Here is a 16,859-nt window from a genome sequence, read left to right on the forward strand (position 1 = left end):
TAAGGATAACATAACTTAATAAGGTATTTCTACATGATGACCTAAGATGCCAAGTGAAACCACAAATGAAGCCAAGTTACCAAAAATCTAACAACTTATAACTACGCATGTCATAAAAGTACCCTTTTACACCATCAATCGCTACAACCAAAACAATGCGAATGTTGGCAATATACTTGGATTCCACAATTGATAGCAACATAATAAAAGTGGCATTTTTAAGTGAAGGCTTAAGATAGGAACTTACGTGTATTAGTCCTATCGTAGGGATAGTCTTGGCTTTCAAATGTGATTGAGAAACGTGACGGATGTATGATGGAGCGATTGATGGGAAGTACCCATTTTGGATAAGTGAATATAATATGCGGCATATCAAGGTGAGTCATAGCCCCCTTTCAAACTATTTTATGTGTTTTAATTGTCGGGGTGAAAAGCATGATATATAAGCTAAATTGTTTATATTATTACATATATATGAAATGATTCTTGATATTATGATTATGAAATGAAATTGTTTCGTATGTTCATTATGATAAATGATTTATATGATGAGATTGAGTTTTGTCAAACCGCTTTCTTCGGTTCACTACTATTTACTCCGATTATGGAGGCCTGTAGTTAGTTAGTTGCGCAACTAGGTTTCGTCCACCCACCCATTTGTGTAACGGTGAAAGGTTGGTTGCCTTTGTGACAACTTCCACTTCCAGTCCGACCACGGGTGTTCTAGCTACCTTACTTAGGTCGTCTCCATGGCACGACCCATTATTATAATTATTATTACGGCACTTGATTGACAGCTTGTGCAAGATTTATTTATTTATTATTGGACTTTGAAAAAATGGTAGTAGTAGTGGCTCAAGCATTTACTCATCAAAATTATGCTAATTATGCCCTTGTAGCTAAATGAAATTTGATATTGAATTACGCCCTTGTGGCTAAGTGAAATTGATATTAATATTAGTGATATTGAAATGATTTTTGGTAATCGAATGATTTTGGTATGATATACAACTAATCGATTTATATACTTTTTCTCTCATGAAGATTTGACAAATGAGAACCTGAAATTTTACTATAGATTCTCCAATTCTTGATATGACATTATGGTATTTGGAAACTTGATAACATGATATGAAAATTTTGTCGATCATATCGTTCGGATATTTCAAAATGTAATAGTAATCAGTTTTTCTAAGTATTAAAACGGTGATGTACCAAGATTTATATAAAAACCTATGCACTCACCAACTACGTTTTCGTAGTTGACACTTTTTCTTCATGCTTTTCAGGAAATAAACTTAAGCATTGAGGATTTATATGCTTCATGATTATTTGCATTGCCCTTTGGAGTCAAAGATCAAACCTTGAGATAGGCAATGGAATCCGCCTTGATCATTGTAGTATACTACTTCATGTGCTTGTTATTTGTTTCGTGAACTTAATATTCAAGTACGGTGGACGCATTTGTACTTGGAAATTGGTCCACATGCTTGTACATTTGTAAATTCTTTTATTAAATAAAACTATGGTGAATGTTATTTATAATCCTTTGTTTTGAATACTCGACTTTCTGTACATCTCATTGTTCCGCCTTAGTTGGGGTGTTACACACTTTATTTCAATACTCCCTAAAATACCCTTAAAAACATTACGCCCCTTCCATTCTCCATTCCTTGGATCTGCTCAAATATTATACCACAAAACACACATACACTTCCATTCCCTGAACCGCCGCATAGCCACCAGAATGCCGGAATCATGTTCTCAAATGAAATATGGTAATCTCTTCTCTTCTTTATATTTGTCATTCAAGGTTTCAATTATTCATATTCTTCTTTGATTTCGATTTGTCATTCAAGGTTTTAATTCTTCTCAGCTTTATTTGTCATTCAAGGTTTCAAAACCGCCGCCGTCTCCGTCGTCTAAAACACACATAGCTACGGGTACGGTGATCCGGAAATCTGTGGTTAATCCCCCATAGAACCGCCGCATAGCCACCACGCCGCAAAACCGTCGTCATCTCCATCGTCTAAAACACACATAGCCATGGGTAATCACCATCGCCGGAATCTGTTCTCAGTTGAAATATGGTAATCTCTTCTCTTCTTTATTTTATGATATTTAAGTTTTTTTACATTAATTTGTTTTATGATACTTTGCAGAGTGATATTAGAGCCGGATATGTGTTTGTTCATCCTATTTTGCTTAAAAGTGGTAAGGATTCAAAGATTTGTTAGTGTATAATTACCTTTGATTACGATTTTAATGAAACAATTGCTAAGTTTTTTTTTTTTGAATTTACCAATTGCTTAAAAGTCAATAACCAGGCTGTATCCTAAAATTATTTTGGAAACAAATGATTGATTTGAAGGGCATTTATCTTTGGCAACCTGCTCTATGATTTTACATTTTTGGTAACTTTTTTCCACCTACCCACCATTTCAATGTATCTAAACCCGGATTATCAATTTGTCAGACTGGTGTCTATGACATCAAATTTGAAACTGGACGAATGGAAAATACCCTATGGATGCTCTATTTCTTGAGCAACCGGCAATGCGAAGCAGGTACACCACCACGAGTCTTTATTAATACTCATTTAAAGGTTGTTTGGTTTTTTGTTACTTCATTGTATTTAAGGCATGCCACTAATATCATTGACAGATTATGTGGCAGTGAGTTGTATTATTTGGAAGTTGGATGTGGGTTGTTGCAAAAAAACAAAATCTTACTCATGCCTCCAAATGATAGTAAACTTGATGGGGTTGGCGCGTGAGATAGTGTTGTCGTGTTATTTTCACTCCTGGGCTATAAAACAATGAACCTGTAGTTGGTATACCTCACTCTCCTCTTCTTTGTGCCTTTGAAGGGTAGTTTTTGTGTTTATTCTTCATTTATATTTGAATTCATTTTAATATGATTATTAAGTGTTTGAAGTTTGTTGTTTTCAGATATCTATTCTGATGTATATCATTATCCAGTTACTTATGTATTGTTATTTGAAATGAATATAGGAAACCATGGTTGAAATGGAAGTAGAATGTATTATAAGTGTGCGCTCAAGTCGATATTATGTTACTTAAAGAAGGTAAGATGTTGAATTTGATGGATTTTTCTTGAACTGCTGTGGGGTTCCTTTGAAGATGAAAATGGGATATTATATATATATATATATATATATATATATATATATATATATATATATATATATACAAAAACTTGGTTGGATTGGATAGAGTTTCAAGCTGATTGGATGAACATCCAGTTGTTTGTAAACATGTCACCTACTCATGAAAGGTAGCAATTTAGTGTGATTTTGTTTATCTTATGGCATAAATATTAAGTCTAAGAGTATTTTTCAATCTTAAAGATTTAAAGCAAGGAAATGTGTAACGCCTGTTAACCAACATGTACAATACCCTATTATCAAAATTGGGTTATGCAGGAGATGAGCTAAAGATAGTCGTACTTCTATTCGAAGGTAATCTATAATCTGATGCTAACTTTTCATATAGATCATGTACATTAAATTCAAGCTACGTTGTCACTAATGATAGTATGGCCCATAAATGATCTGATATAGATATGTGTATCATCGAATTTTTGGGTTTGAGTAGACTACGACCTCTACTTGATAAGATCTAATCTTGATTTTTTTCATCTTTATCACTTTTGACTACTGCAAACTTTACATTGTTTTGTATGGCTGAAGAATAGAGTGCATCCAAAGGCCAAATTGGTTATAGTGAGACGTCACCGATTTGATTACCAACGAGGGATATACCCGTAGACAGAATCTAAAATGATGAGAATAGTCGAAAACATTATTGATCAGCTGAAGACAAGAGGCTTGAAACGATTAACATACCTCAACTTTTAGAATATAGAAAAGAATGGCATCCTTCATGTTTAAAAAGCAATGAGATGTGCTAAGTGAAGAACAAGTTAGAATCCAAGTAGCTATGCAGATCGTATACATTAATGTCTTTTTGGTATACGGTGATATATGGAATGAGCTTTCATATGTCTATATCACTTAAAATAGATACTAGACAATAATAACGGAAATCATGATTCTCTAGATATTTTAGATTATTTTTTGTGTGATTGGGTTTTAGTTGCTAGGATTTTGTTTTAGAGGTCGGCTAGATGCAATTGTCTATGATAAACTGATAAGTGATATTTTCTGGAATCAATATACTTTTTAGTTATGTATATGTTCATTGATCTAGCTATTACTCAGTTTTAAATTCCTTTTTTCAATTTTTTTTTAAATATTCAGATGTTATGCTATCATTTAATTACACTAGAGTTATGGTTCAAATTTAACGTGACAATTTGCTTTTTATTTTTTCCGCCGTATCGCGCGGGCATTCATCTAGTATATATATATATATATATATATATCCGTCTCAACTCTCAAGTTTATAGTGTCACTTGAATTGAATAAACAAACAAAAAAACAGGCAAACAGTCCAACCTATTAAATACGAACTAGCCTCTCATATACGTTCGATCTTCTGTTATATTCTTTGATTAATAGTGACTTAGTGAGTTGAGATAGGGTTGTTTTCCAATAGAATCACTCTTTCTTAAACACATATAATATCTACCAATAAACTAAAGGGTTTAATGCTACGGAATGCAACAAACTATGACCGAAAAGTTATAGTGCGCGCGAACTAACGATTTTCTTTATTTTATGTCGAAAACCTGCTAAAAAGTTCTATCTATACTCCTTATATAAACAAACTACCCCTTTCGTAATTAAACACTCTACCTTTAAATTCCCTATTTTATCCTTTTAATCTACACTACCACCAAACACTTTAATTATGAAATATTGAAAATGCCCTTAAGAAAACCTTACACCGAATTTGTCTCTCTCCCCCCCTGAAGCTGCTCACATATTATACCAAAAAACACACTCATACATCCCCACAGAACAAAACACACACATACATCCCCTCAGAACCGCCTCCCTCTAAAACACACATAGCCACCGCCCTCCAAAACCGACGTCGTCTCCTCCGTCTAAAACACACATAGTCATAAGTACGGTGATATGGTAATCGCGCGGGTACCGCTAATTGACCAACATTTTTTCCTATGCCCCGACGCATCACGCGGGTACAAGGCTAGTATCATTAAAAAGTGACGTAATAAAAAGTTAACCAGTTACCATATTTGAATTTCCTCTTTGACCGCTTACTTTTTACATGGAATAATATATTTATCAAAAAAAACAAAAAGACTTTATTTACAACCATAAATCTGTTTCACACTAGAAATGAAAAACAAAGCTCATCCAATAACTTGATTTACAACCATAAATCAAATTACTAACTAAACCCTCTGTAATTCTGTATGTAATAAATTTAAACACATCAATGGGCCTAGGATTGGGACTTATCTTTTCCTATTCTTATGATCTTATCTATAACTATCTATAAGTTGATTACCAACCATCGGCATTGTATGGTAAAAGTAAGTAGATCATAAGCAACCGTCGTGAAGATAAACAGGAAATATGTTCCTATAAGAGTTTGTGAGGCCATCAATGATGAAGATAATGATCGCCATGAAAATATCGTCAATAGCGGCTAAGGATTCATCAACATCAATAACATCCGGCCCTCTTTCGGAACCAATTAAAATATGTGAAAGAACGATTAAGGAGATCCAGAGTATACCTAAAGAGGAGGGTTATCGTAATTAAAATTTTTATTTTGGTTCGTTTTTTGTTATAGTGTGGTTGAGGTGGGTCTTTTTCTTGTCTTCCTTTTGGTTCGATTTTTGAATATGGTGTGATGGAGGTGCTTATTTTGGGTCGTGGTGGTGGTAAGGAGTTAGGTGGTACTCGGTTGAGGTGGCCGGTGGAGTGCGTGGTGGTAAACTTGATGGTTGGTTGTGGTGGTTATTTTTTTAGGATGAGATTTGGGGTTTGGTTGTTGTGATATATATATATATATATATATATATATATATATATATATATATCGTGCGGGTAAAATACCTAGTATATATATATCTAGTATATATATATACTAGGTATTTTACCCGCACGATGTGCGAAAAATAAAAAAGTTGTTTAATACATACATAAAAAAGGTTTTTTTCTAAGAAAAAATATACACATATACAGGTTCCAATAACTGTTAAACGCATTAATAAAGTATTAAACAACTTTATTGTTTAACAATCAATATGATATAATTCATAGTCTATTCCCGATTCAATATAATTTTGGATTACATTACATCCTATCAGCAATATTTACTTAATCTAAAAATGAAACATATCTCTCATTAAGACATCAACAATATCATCAATTATCACTATGATTTTAATTTAATTTACATTACATTCTATCATCAATATCTAAATAAACTAAATATGAAATATATCTAATCAATATGTTAATAATATCACAAATTATTATAAAATAAATAATCAAGTTAAACAAATTAAAGTAATTATACATAAAAAATTTGATCACAGTTATTCATGTTCATGACTTTTCTTGTCATTTTAATAATAATAATGTATATTTAATAAATCACCTTATTATTTGATCAGGGATTGATCATTTTCTTTCGTGCACCATCAACTTTCTTTTCTCCTTCAATTTTTGTTAACTTCTTGTCCTATTATTTTTGGGACTAAATCGGCTTGGTAGCAATAATATATATATATATATATATATATATATATATATATATATATATAACATAATTATATAATAAGAATATTAAATTAGAAGTAGAGTTTTGATAATATCTAGTTATGAAAAGTAAATATTTACCAAAATTAAAAGTATATTACGGTTGTTCTAAATATGTTTATTATTAAATCCCAATATTGTTGTCACATTTATTTATGTTTTTATATATATAAATAAGATTAATATTATAAAAAAAAAACATGGAGATGCCACATAGGATTTATCCTATGTGTCAATATTTAAGCATACCTTTAAATTGAGGAGGGTGGCTTATAATGTTAGGATAACTACTCTTTTAATATGTATATAGATAGGGTTGAGTTATTTTGAGAACTTCTAAAAAATAAAGAATTCAAGAACCATTCTGGATCACATATTTTTTTCCTCTTTCCCTCTTCAATTAAATAATAAAATTCACCCAAATCATTCAAAATGTTCTAACTCACAAACCGTAAATCGTTAGACGAAACAAAAAGCATGGGTAGTCTTAAAATTCCGTCCTCTTTCATTAGAGATCCAATTCGATATATTTTTGACGACTTTTTAATTTTCGTTTTCTTTTTGGTCGTTACACATAACTTACACATATGTAGATTGAACTTACACATGTGTAGGTTGAACAAAAATTATGATTCGGAATGGGCTTCGCCCTTAAAGATATTCATAAACCAAAGCTAGTGGGGGTGATAGGTCATATAGGGTGATAGGTCATAGGGTGATAGGTCATAGAGGGTGATAGGTCATAGAGGGTGATCAGTGAGAGGTGATCTACCTAACGGGCTCCGCCCTTAGCCGCTATTCCTCCGCCATGGACTGGCGGACTCCGTCCTTGGCTACCATGGCTCTGCCACGGATTGACGGGCTCCGCCCTTGACCTTCATTGTTGTGTACACGTGTTCATTTACTAACTTACATGTGAAAACAATGATCTTACACATGTGTAGGATGAACGCGATGGGAAAAAAAAATGAAAATTAAAAAGTCGTCAAAATTATATCGAATTGGATCTCTAATGAAAGAGGACGAAATTTTAAGACTACTCATGCTTTTTGTTTCGTCTAACGATTTCAGTTTATGAGATAAATCATTTTAAATGATTTGGGTGAATTTTCTTATTTAATGGAAGAAAGAGAAAATATAAGAAAATGAGTGGTCCAGAATTGTTATCGCGTTCTTTTTTATTTGTGAGTTCTCAAATAACCCTTCCTCTCTCTCTCTCTCTCTCTATATATATATATATATATATATATATATATATATATGGAAAAGGGAATATAAGATTGTCCGACACCTAAGCTTAGGTGTGAAACCCCTCACATACTAATATTTTATTATTTCTTGTTTAATGAATAAATGCATGGGCCCCTATAATTTTTATGGATTAAAAAAATAATATGTGAGTGTTTCACACCTAAGCTTAGAGACCCGACAGCCTTGTATTATCACCCCCCTATATATATATATATATATATTTTAGCCTACGTGGATGGTTAACCGGTGCCACATAAGCCATCTAATGTTTTTCACCCACTTTAATATATTTAGCCATTTTCCTCACATAGAATAAAGAAAATCGTTAGTTCGTGCACAATATAACTTTTTGGTCATAGTTTATTGCATTCCATAGTACTAAACCCTAAACTAAAATAAGATTCAGATGTTGTTGAAACGACACGTGACGTAATCCTTGATCGACATGTGTACTTTTAATTTATTTATTTTATTAAAACTAATTTTATACTCGGCCATCGGCCGGGAATAACTATGAGACATAGACTCGAATTTACGCTTAAGAACTTCAACGTGTCAATAGTTATCAACGGATTAGTTAATACATAGACTCGAATCTACGCTTAAGAACATATCAATCATGTTTTAGTTTATTGGTGGATACGTAACTTATTGCCCTAAGTCCCTAAGAATTTAACGTTTGTAATAATGATCAAGACATTAATCATTTGTTAAAAAGGGTACAAAAACAAGGCAACGCAACCTCACCCGAATGGCAGTAAAAGGTATTCATTCGACATACCAAACCATCTTACTTTGTGCATCTAACCCAAGTGATTCGAGCAATACAATGAGCAACATTCACCGTAACCATGTCAAACCTTTAAACGATCATTTCAAGTTCACACGTAAACAAGTCAAAATTTTGATAAAACAAGAACAAATTTTCAATCACGTCGACCAACCAACAAGCAATTCCCCAATGAACTTCATCCAAGTAGAGAACACTGCAAGAGAGCTATAATTTTCACCTATAGAGCTATCCATATTCAATTATTCATCACGTATTCACATAATGACACATGGACATATGGTCTTTCAAAATGGAAGTCTAGCCCAACCCGCTTATTACTCATTATATTGGGCCACATTTTATTTTAATTAATTAATATATGTTTGCGCCTTAAAGATCCAACACCGCTGTGGCCTGGCCTCTAGCCTTCTACCATTCAAACTTTAAACTTTAAAGAAATAAAAATGGTTGGTCGGGTAAATTACAAAAATCATACATGAGGTTTGTTCAAAACTACACTGGTCATACTTACAATTTAAAAATTATGCGAACCATACCCATCGTTGTCAAAAACTTACATTGACCATACCTATCACTGACGGTCGTCAATTTAGTCGTTAAGTCAAGTCATGTGCTGTGCATGTGAGGTATCAAAACCGTAATTTCGTGTATACTTCAGGTATCATTCGTGTATACTTCACATACAACAAAATTATAATGACATGTTTAATAATAAATGCATTCTTGTATCAACTATTTTTCTCGATACTTTTCATTATAAAAATTATTGTTTCATAATAAGTGTCATATCTACTCAACTTAATAAATGAAGTATAAATAAAACTCTAAAATTCTTAATAATTATTTTTATGGTGAATTACAAGGATAATACCTGAAGTATCCACGAAATTACAGTTTTGATACCTCATATGCATGACACGTGACTTGACTTAACGGTCAAATAGACGACCGTCAGCGATAGGTATGGTTAGTGTAAGTTTTTGACAACAGTGGGTATGACTCGCGTAATTTTTAAATTATAGGTATGGCCAGTGTAGTTTCAAACAAACTTCATGTATGATTTTTGTAATTTACCCTAAAAATTTTTTAAGAGAATATTTCTCGGATCGTCCCTGTGGTTTACTCTAAACATCACGTTTCGTCCTTTAGTTTTCAAAATGACACTGGTAATCCTTTATAAGTGGATAAGGTTTTCATTCGATCCTTTAAGTTAATGTCCATTTATTGGCCTCCGTTTTCTTTCTCACGTGCTTCCCACATGAGGATATTTATGTCTTTTTGATCCCTAAAGGACTAAACTTGATATTTCTTATGTTTGTTTTATTAGGAATATATATAAAACTATCACCATACTACATCTATAATAAAACCCACAAAATTAAATCAAAACAAATAGAGATGCAACATATACTATTAAAATTTAACTCTTTACAATCATTTTCATCTCTATGTATCGCCATATACACATACACAGAATACATATACATAAATCTCTAAAAATCTGTATCCATACAAATCTCAAACCAACAATCCTTTTCATTCACCAATCAACAAAAGACTTTCAATGGCCCAAATTAAAAAGAAAAAAACAATACTCGTAATAAACAAGAAAAAAAAGAAAAGATGAAGCCACACAAATTTCATCTACATATTATCTCATACGAACCAACACCTGCATCCATTGATCTTGTTTTTCAATCTTCAATACACCGGTCAACAGCGACCCACTAATAGTGGTGGTGGTGGTCGACGCCTCGACGATGGGGGTAAATCCATCAGCGATTCAGTGGTGAAGATTTGAAGGTGATGGTGTAGCGGAGATGGTTGTCACAATGATGCTCTTCCGAGACGTCTCTTGCTTCCTTTGGTTGGAGATCTACACCTCTTTCTTCCCGTGGCCGCCTCTTGACCGAAATTACAACAAGGGGTGGTACAATAAATTCTTGAATCGTATGCAGTAAAATTTCTTGATATTTATAATAATCTAACATCTTAATTGTTGGGTTTATTAATTTTTTGATGAACAAAAGTTTGTTTGTACAGTTTGTCTATTGTTTAGTTTGTTGGTGATTTGAGTATATATAGAAAGAGATAATAGGCGTAGATGATTTGGATTATTAGAAGCAGGGAAGGCTGGGATTCACTGCCAAAGTCCATGTGAAAAGAAAGAGGCACGAAGAAAGAGAAATCTGAAAAAAAAAAAAAAATCAAGTTTAGTCCTTTAGTGATGAAAAAGACATATATACCCTCACGTGAGAAGAAAGTGAGAAAGAAAACGGAGGCCAATAAACGGACGTTAACTTAAAGGACTGAATCTAAACCTTATCCACAAATAAAACAATAAGTTCTACTTCTCTGAAAACTGGCCCCTGGAGTTTGATGTTGTGAACGTATCTTAGACAGGTTTTAGATAAAATATATCAATTACTAAAGTAAAATAAATAAAACAATAAATTCTACTTCTCTGAAAATCACCTTGCATCATAAAAATCATCGTGCATCAATTGCTTCGTGAATCTTCGTGCATCAATTTAACTATGTTCTAAAGGTCAAGAGTTTGTCCAATTTGTTTTACTTTAATACTTTTTTTGAACGACACAAAATTATATATATATATATATATATATATATATATATATATATATATATATATATATATATATAATTAACAAGGAACACTAACAAGCTACTAGTATTCAAGCATATACAATCTAGAAAAACAACAAAATATACAGACTAGATCCAACTCAAAACTTTAACTGTTAAGCCTGCAAAAGGGTTGAAAAAAACTTATGTCAATTACAAAAGAGACATAAGAAAAAAAACCCCAACAACAATGGTCGAGCCACCGATTTTCACTTCGCGAAGTTTTTGATGCAGCCCCAAACAAGTTCCGGGGAAAAAGCTAACAAACAAAAATCTATGTTACCCGGATAATGGACTCTTAATCCAAGCTTCCCACGTCAAATAGCTTTTATTATCCCGATTATTGATCCAAAGAAAAGATGTTAGACATATGTTAAGCCTTGAGCCTTTGAATAAGTTATCGGCTAAGCACCAAGCTCATATAATCTGTCAGCTATACACCTAGGCTTAAAACCAACTATTGTTATCGAGATTTTAAGCCTAAGTCTGCCTGCCCGTGATCAGGTGTCAAGCATAAGCACCGCCAAAATGAGTTAGCAAAACATTTATTAATCACGATCGACCAAAATGAATTTATTAGAACCAAAATGAATGACAAACAAACATGTATAGACCAAAATGAATTTATTAGCACGTTAATAATCATAGCCTATTAATGGCCGGGCCTTTTTTGACAATTCGTTCCTAGCAAGTTCAAGCTACAACATGTGTTAGAAATAACGGCGTGACCATAGTCCATAAATATGTGAATCAGCCAACTCTTTTTAGAATCACACGTTTCATCCAACACTTATGTGGTTTATATGAAAATTTTATAATATATATAATACAATTTTGTTATTATTAGTTTATAATATTATCAATGATGTTTCAAGTTTTAAACATATTTCTCTTATAGTTTAGAAACATATATATCCACCTTGATTTTTACAGTCAAACCTCTATAAATTGATACTCACTAAATTAATAATTTCGATAAAACTAATAATTTGTTCTAATTGGACCTCAATCAATAATAATATAATATATATATATTTTTTTAAAATTTCATTGTATTTATATTGGTCCCAACGAAACTATAAATTAATAATTATTAGGAGCTTTCAAATTTTAAGGTTGCTTACTAAAAAGTCATTTTTTTTTTCCGTTGAACTTCAAATCTATATTGAGTTTATCTTTAAATCTTCTCATTATACTCAAGAGTTGCGACATTGTTTTTTCGTATTGCAACAAAAAGTTGTGAAGAGTTGTTGCCATTTATAATGATTCTTTTTAAAGTTATTATATCATCCTCAACTTATTCATCAATCAGAGTTTAAATGATTTCGTCATAGTTTTTTTAATGTATTGAAACTCATAACATTCAACATTCATTATTTACATTAGAAATTAATAAGCATGTGATTCACATCTTTTTTTGTTGTTGTTGAAATAGCATACTCATTATTAAGTTCTCAAGCTTAGGAATGTCTTATCCATAACTTACATCGTAAAGCCTCATTAAATTAATAAAATATTAATTTATCGATATAATAATATCTCGTTAAATTTATAAAATATCCCAGCCCCGACTAAAATTACTAAGCACTTTATTTATCAATTTATATATCACATGTTCTGTTAATCTAAGTTAAAATTATGCATAATATCATTGCAATTTTCATACAATTATTTTTCTGATATATATTTGTGATAGCTTACAGTAGATTCTGTTTTAGTTTTTTAGTTCTTTATTAAGAAGGCCGAATTGACATACGCTCTGGTTTTCAAAACATTGATTTAATAAAAACATATTACATTAAAAAAAAAGAAAATTTTATTGTAAAAAAAAGTAAAATTAATTTAAAATATAAAAAATGATGTAAAGCATAAAAATATTAGTTTCAATAACTATATCATTAATAACATTAATTATTAATGTCTACATACTATAAAGAAATAATAATAATTTAAATTTATTAAAATAAAATTAAATCTAAAAAATTTAAATAAGGTATATAATATCATCAATTGATCTAATGTCTCTAATTAAAAGTTGAACGTCATCTAAGGGTCCATATTTCTCCAATTATGAATTAAGAGTTTTTTTTTTAATATATATTTAGAGATTGTAGATTGTAGATATTAACTAGTATTTAATTACTTTTAGATGAAACGGTTCTTAATATCAGTTATTATTTTGATGAAACGGTTTTTACAATAAAATCTTCGTAACCCTTCAATTAGTTAGGAAAGTAGGGGTTGAATATTGTAAAACAAGTATTAAAGTAAAATAAATAAGACAAGATCTTGATCCTTAGATCATGGTTAAACTGATGCTCGAAGATCACAAAGCAATTGATGTACGGTGATTTTCATTATGCACGGTGATTATCACTGAAGAAAAATATATTATTTTATTTGTTTCACTTTAATAGTTGTTTTATTTTACCTAAACCCAGGAAAATATTGGTTATAAATACCAAGTATCAAGTTAAATGTTACAACATAAAACTTTACTTTAAAGATTTTGAGTTTGTAACTAATAATGAAGAATATTATGTGGTTACTTTTTGTTTCCATGTTGTTTACAAATATTATGAACGGAATTGTTACTTCTTCGGAAGAATTTTGCAAGAACATTGATAATATTTTTATAAAATCTTATTTTATTTAACTCAACTAGCTAATCAACCCGCATATTATGCGGGTAGCTGAATAGAAGTTGTTGTTAAAATTACAGTTTATTAAGAAGTTAAAATATATAAATCACATTCGTTATATTAAAAATCTGATAATAAATTGATTATTCAATTCTCATACTTCTAACTCCAAAATAAAATTACAATAATAAATTTTAATCTACAAATTTGTTTTCTATTTCAATATCAACTCTTTTGATAACACTTAATATTTCACTTAAGTTACAATGACATCAGAAAAAAAAATATAGTTATATAATTTAAAAAAATACAATGAAAAATTTAATTAATTATACGGGTTTTGATTTTTAGTTTCTATTCCTCCTAAATATTTAAGTAAAATAAAAATTTTCCATATACTAAAATTATGTTAAAATCATTATATCTTGAAATAAGTTTGAAATTGTTTTGTTTTGTCTATTTTTTTGAATGATGTCATATAAACATTAAGATTATATATTAACATATTATGAAAAATTCTTTTTAAAAAAATGACATCATCACAATCTTCTTTTATCAATATATAAGAGATTTCTCATACATTTAATATATTTGGATGTCAGGAAAGAAACATACATAATAAATAACCAACAAAGTATATATATATGGTTATTAACTACGACTATTTATATTATATTTAATGTTTTGTCATCGACTAAATATGGGCTTTTAGACCAAGCACTACTAAGTCTGCCTCCCCGTGATCATGGTGTCAAGCCTAAGCACCACCAAAATGAGTTAGCAAAACATTTATTATTCACGATCGACCAAAATGATTTATTAGAACCAAAATGAATGACAAACAAACATGTATAGAGCTAGCTATAGGTTCAATTCAAGTGCTTAGCACGTTAATAATCGTAGCCTATTAGGCTATTAATGGCCGGGCCTTTTTTTTTTTTCTGACAATTCTCTTAGGGGGGTGGGAGTGGTTTCTCCAACCCCAAATTTTCCCAAATATCCACATCACCATCTTCCAATAAAAACTCTCCACCTCAAACTTCCCCAATTCACCCCAAATCATCCCAAAATGGTGGCGCCACTCACCCCAACCCCAATTTCCACATCATCTTTTTTATTTCCATTTATTTTTACTTAACAAAATCACAAATTAATTTAAAATTAAAAAAAATACTTAAAAAAATAAACAAATAAACATTACATAATACTTAAAAAAAATAAACATTACATAATACTTAAAAACAAGAAACATTAAATAAATACTTAAAAAAAAAAGAAACATTACATAATACTAAAAAAAAAACTAATCATCGAGATACGCCAAATCTTGAGCCCATACGTGCTCCGTAAGATCATATCGAAGGCGATGGTGAACTTCTTCGTCAATCAACTCCGCATACACACTTTCATCGAACACCGGTTGCACTAGCGGGTCCATTATATGGACCGGTGAGATTGCCCTCCCGTCCCTCTTAATGATCATGTTGTGTAAGATAATACATGTATGAACATACTTTCTAATTTTGTCTTTCGTTAGAGGTCGAAGAGGTCGTTGAAGAATTTTCCATTTACCTTTGAGGACACCAAAAGCTCGCTCGACATCTTTTCTGGCCGCCTCTTGCAATTTCTTGAATCTTTTTTCCTTAGGGTCGGTTGGATACGGGTATGCTTTAACAAGTGTTGACCACTTGTTGTAGATCCCATCACTAAGATAGTAGCCACGTTTATAATCTCGGCCATTCACGTGGAATGAAGAATCCGGAGCCGTTCCGTTACGCGCTGTGACATACAAATCGGATTGGTTCAACACGTTGATGTCGTTGTTCGACCCCGGGACACCAAAAAAAGCATGCCAAATCCACAAATCTTGTGACGCGGTGATTTCAAGCATAATAGTTGGACCGTTGTGGTCACCCCTCATGTATTGCCCTCTCAAACGTCTAGGACATGCCGACCACTCGACATGTGTGCAATCGATGCTACCAAGCATCCCAGGCATATGATGACGAAGCTCGTGGGCCTCAAAGATGCGTGCAACGTCGTGTGACGTCGGCCTGCGTAGGTACTCTCGGCTATACAACCGAATGATGGCGTCACAAAAATAATCAAGGGTCTCTCGTGCGGTTCTGGCTGCCATGCACAAGTACTCGTCATACTCGTCTGGTGCGTTACCCGTCGCGAGTTGCCTAACGGCGGATGTACATTTTTGTATCGCCGTAAAACTTTTTCTTCCTCTTGCATCGTAACGTTCTTGGAAATACGGGAAGTTTGCTTCAATGTCGCGCACGATATCTAAAAACATGGTCTTGTCCATTCGAAACTTCTTTCGAAAGTAATCGTCTTCGTATTTTGGTTGTTGAACGAACCAATCGTTCAAAAGAGTATCAAGACCAATTTCACGACGCCGGTCCGTATACCGTCGAGTTTGAGGAGCACTAGAAGTTGTCGTATCTTCAAGAAAGTGTAACGCGTTAACAAAGAATTCCATAGAGCTATCGTTTGACTCGTCGGGAGAGTTGCTCGAATTATCCAAAATACCGGAAGCCATATTTTTTGGTGTTGGGTGTAAGAAATTAGTGATGAAAAGGTTGGGGTGTTTGCATTTTATAAAAATGTAGTGAAAATGAGAGTAGTTGTGTGTTGTTTAAAGAAGAAAAGAGTGTATATATATAGAGAAAGAGGTAAAAGAAAGAAAGAAAGAAAGAAAGAAAGAAAGAAAGAAAAAAAAAAAAAAAAACAACGGCTACTACCCCGCTCCCCCTCGCCACGTGTCCAGCCACCATTGGTTCCTTTCTTGCGCGCG

The 16,859-nt window shown here is 32.1% G+C and overlaps 1 protein-coding gene across 1 annotated transcript; it reads right to left on the bottom strand.

The window, feature by feature from the left end:
* Window positions 1-15,359: 15,359 nt before the first annotated feature.
* On the bottom strand, window positions 15,360-16,604 carry LOC122601862 (protein ALP1-like). Its single transcript, XM_043774596.1, has one exon. It carries the CDS (start codon window positions 16,602-16,604, stop codon window positions 15,360-15,362), a length of 1,245 nt encoding a protein of 414 aa, XP_043630531.1.
* Window positions 16,605-16,859: the final 255 nt, after the last annotated feature.

This window comes from Erigeron canadensis, chromosome 5 (genome assembly GCF_010389155.1).
Source record: "Erigeron canadensis isolate Cc75 chromosome 5, C_canadensis_v1, whole genome shotgun sequence".
NCBI lineage: Eukaryota > Viridiplantae > Streptophyta > Magnoliopsida > Asterales > Asteraceae > Erigeron > Erigeron canadensis.

Bases quoted from the DNA above. Each gene is read 5' to 3' on its own strand.
- LOC122601862 (XM_043774596.1), bottom strand. From the start codon at position 16,604: ATGGCTTCCGGTATTTTGGATAATTCGAGCAACTCTCCCGACGAGTCA.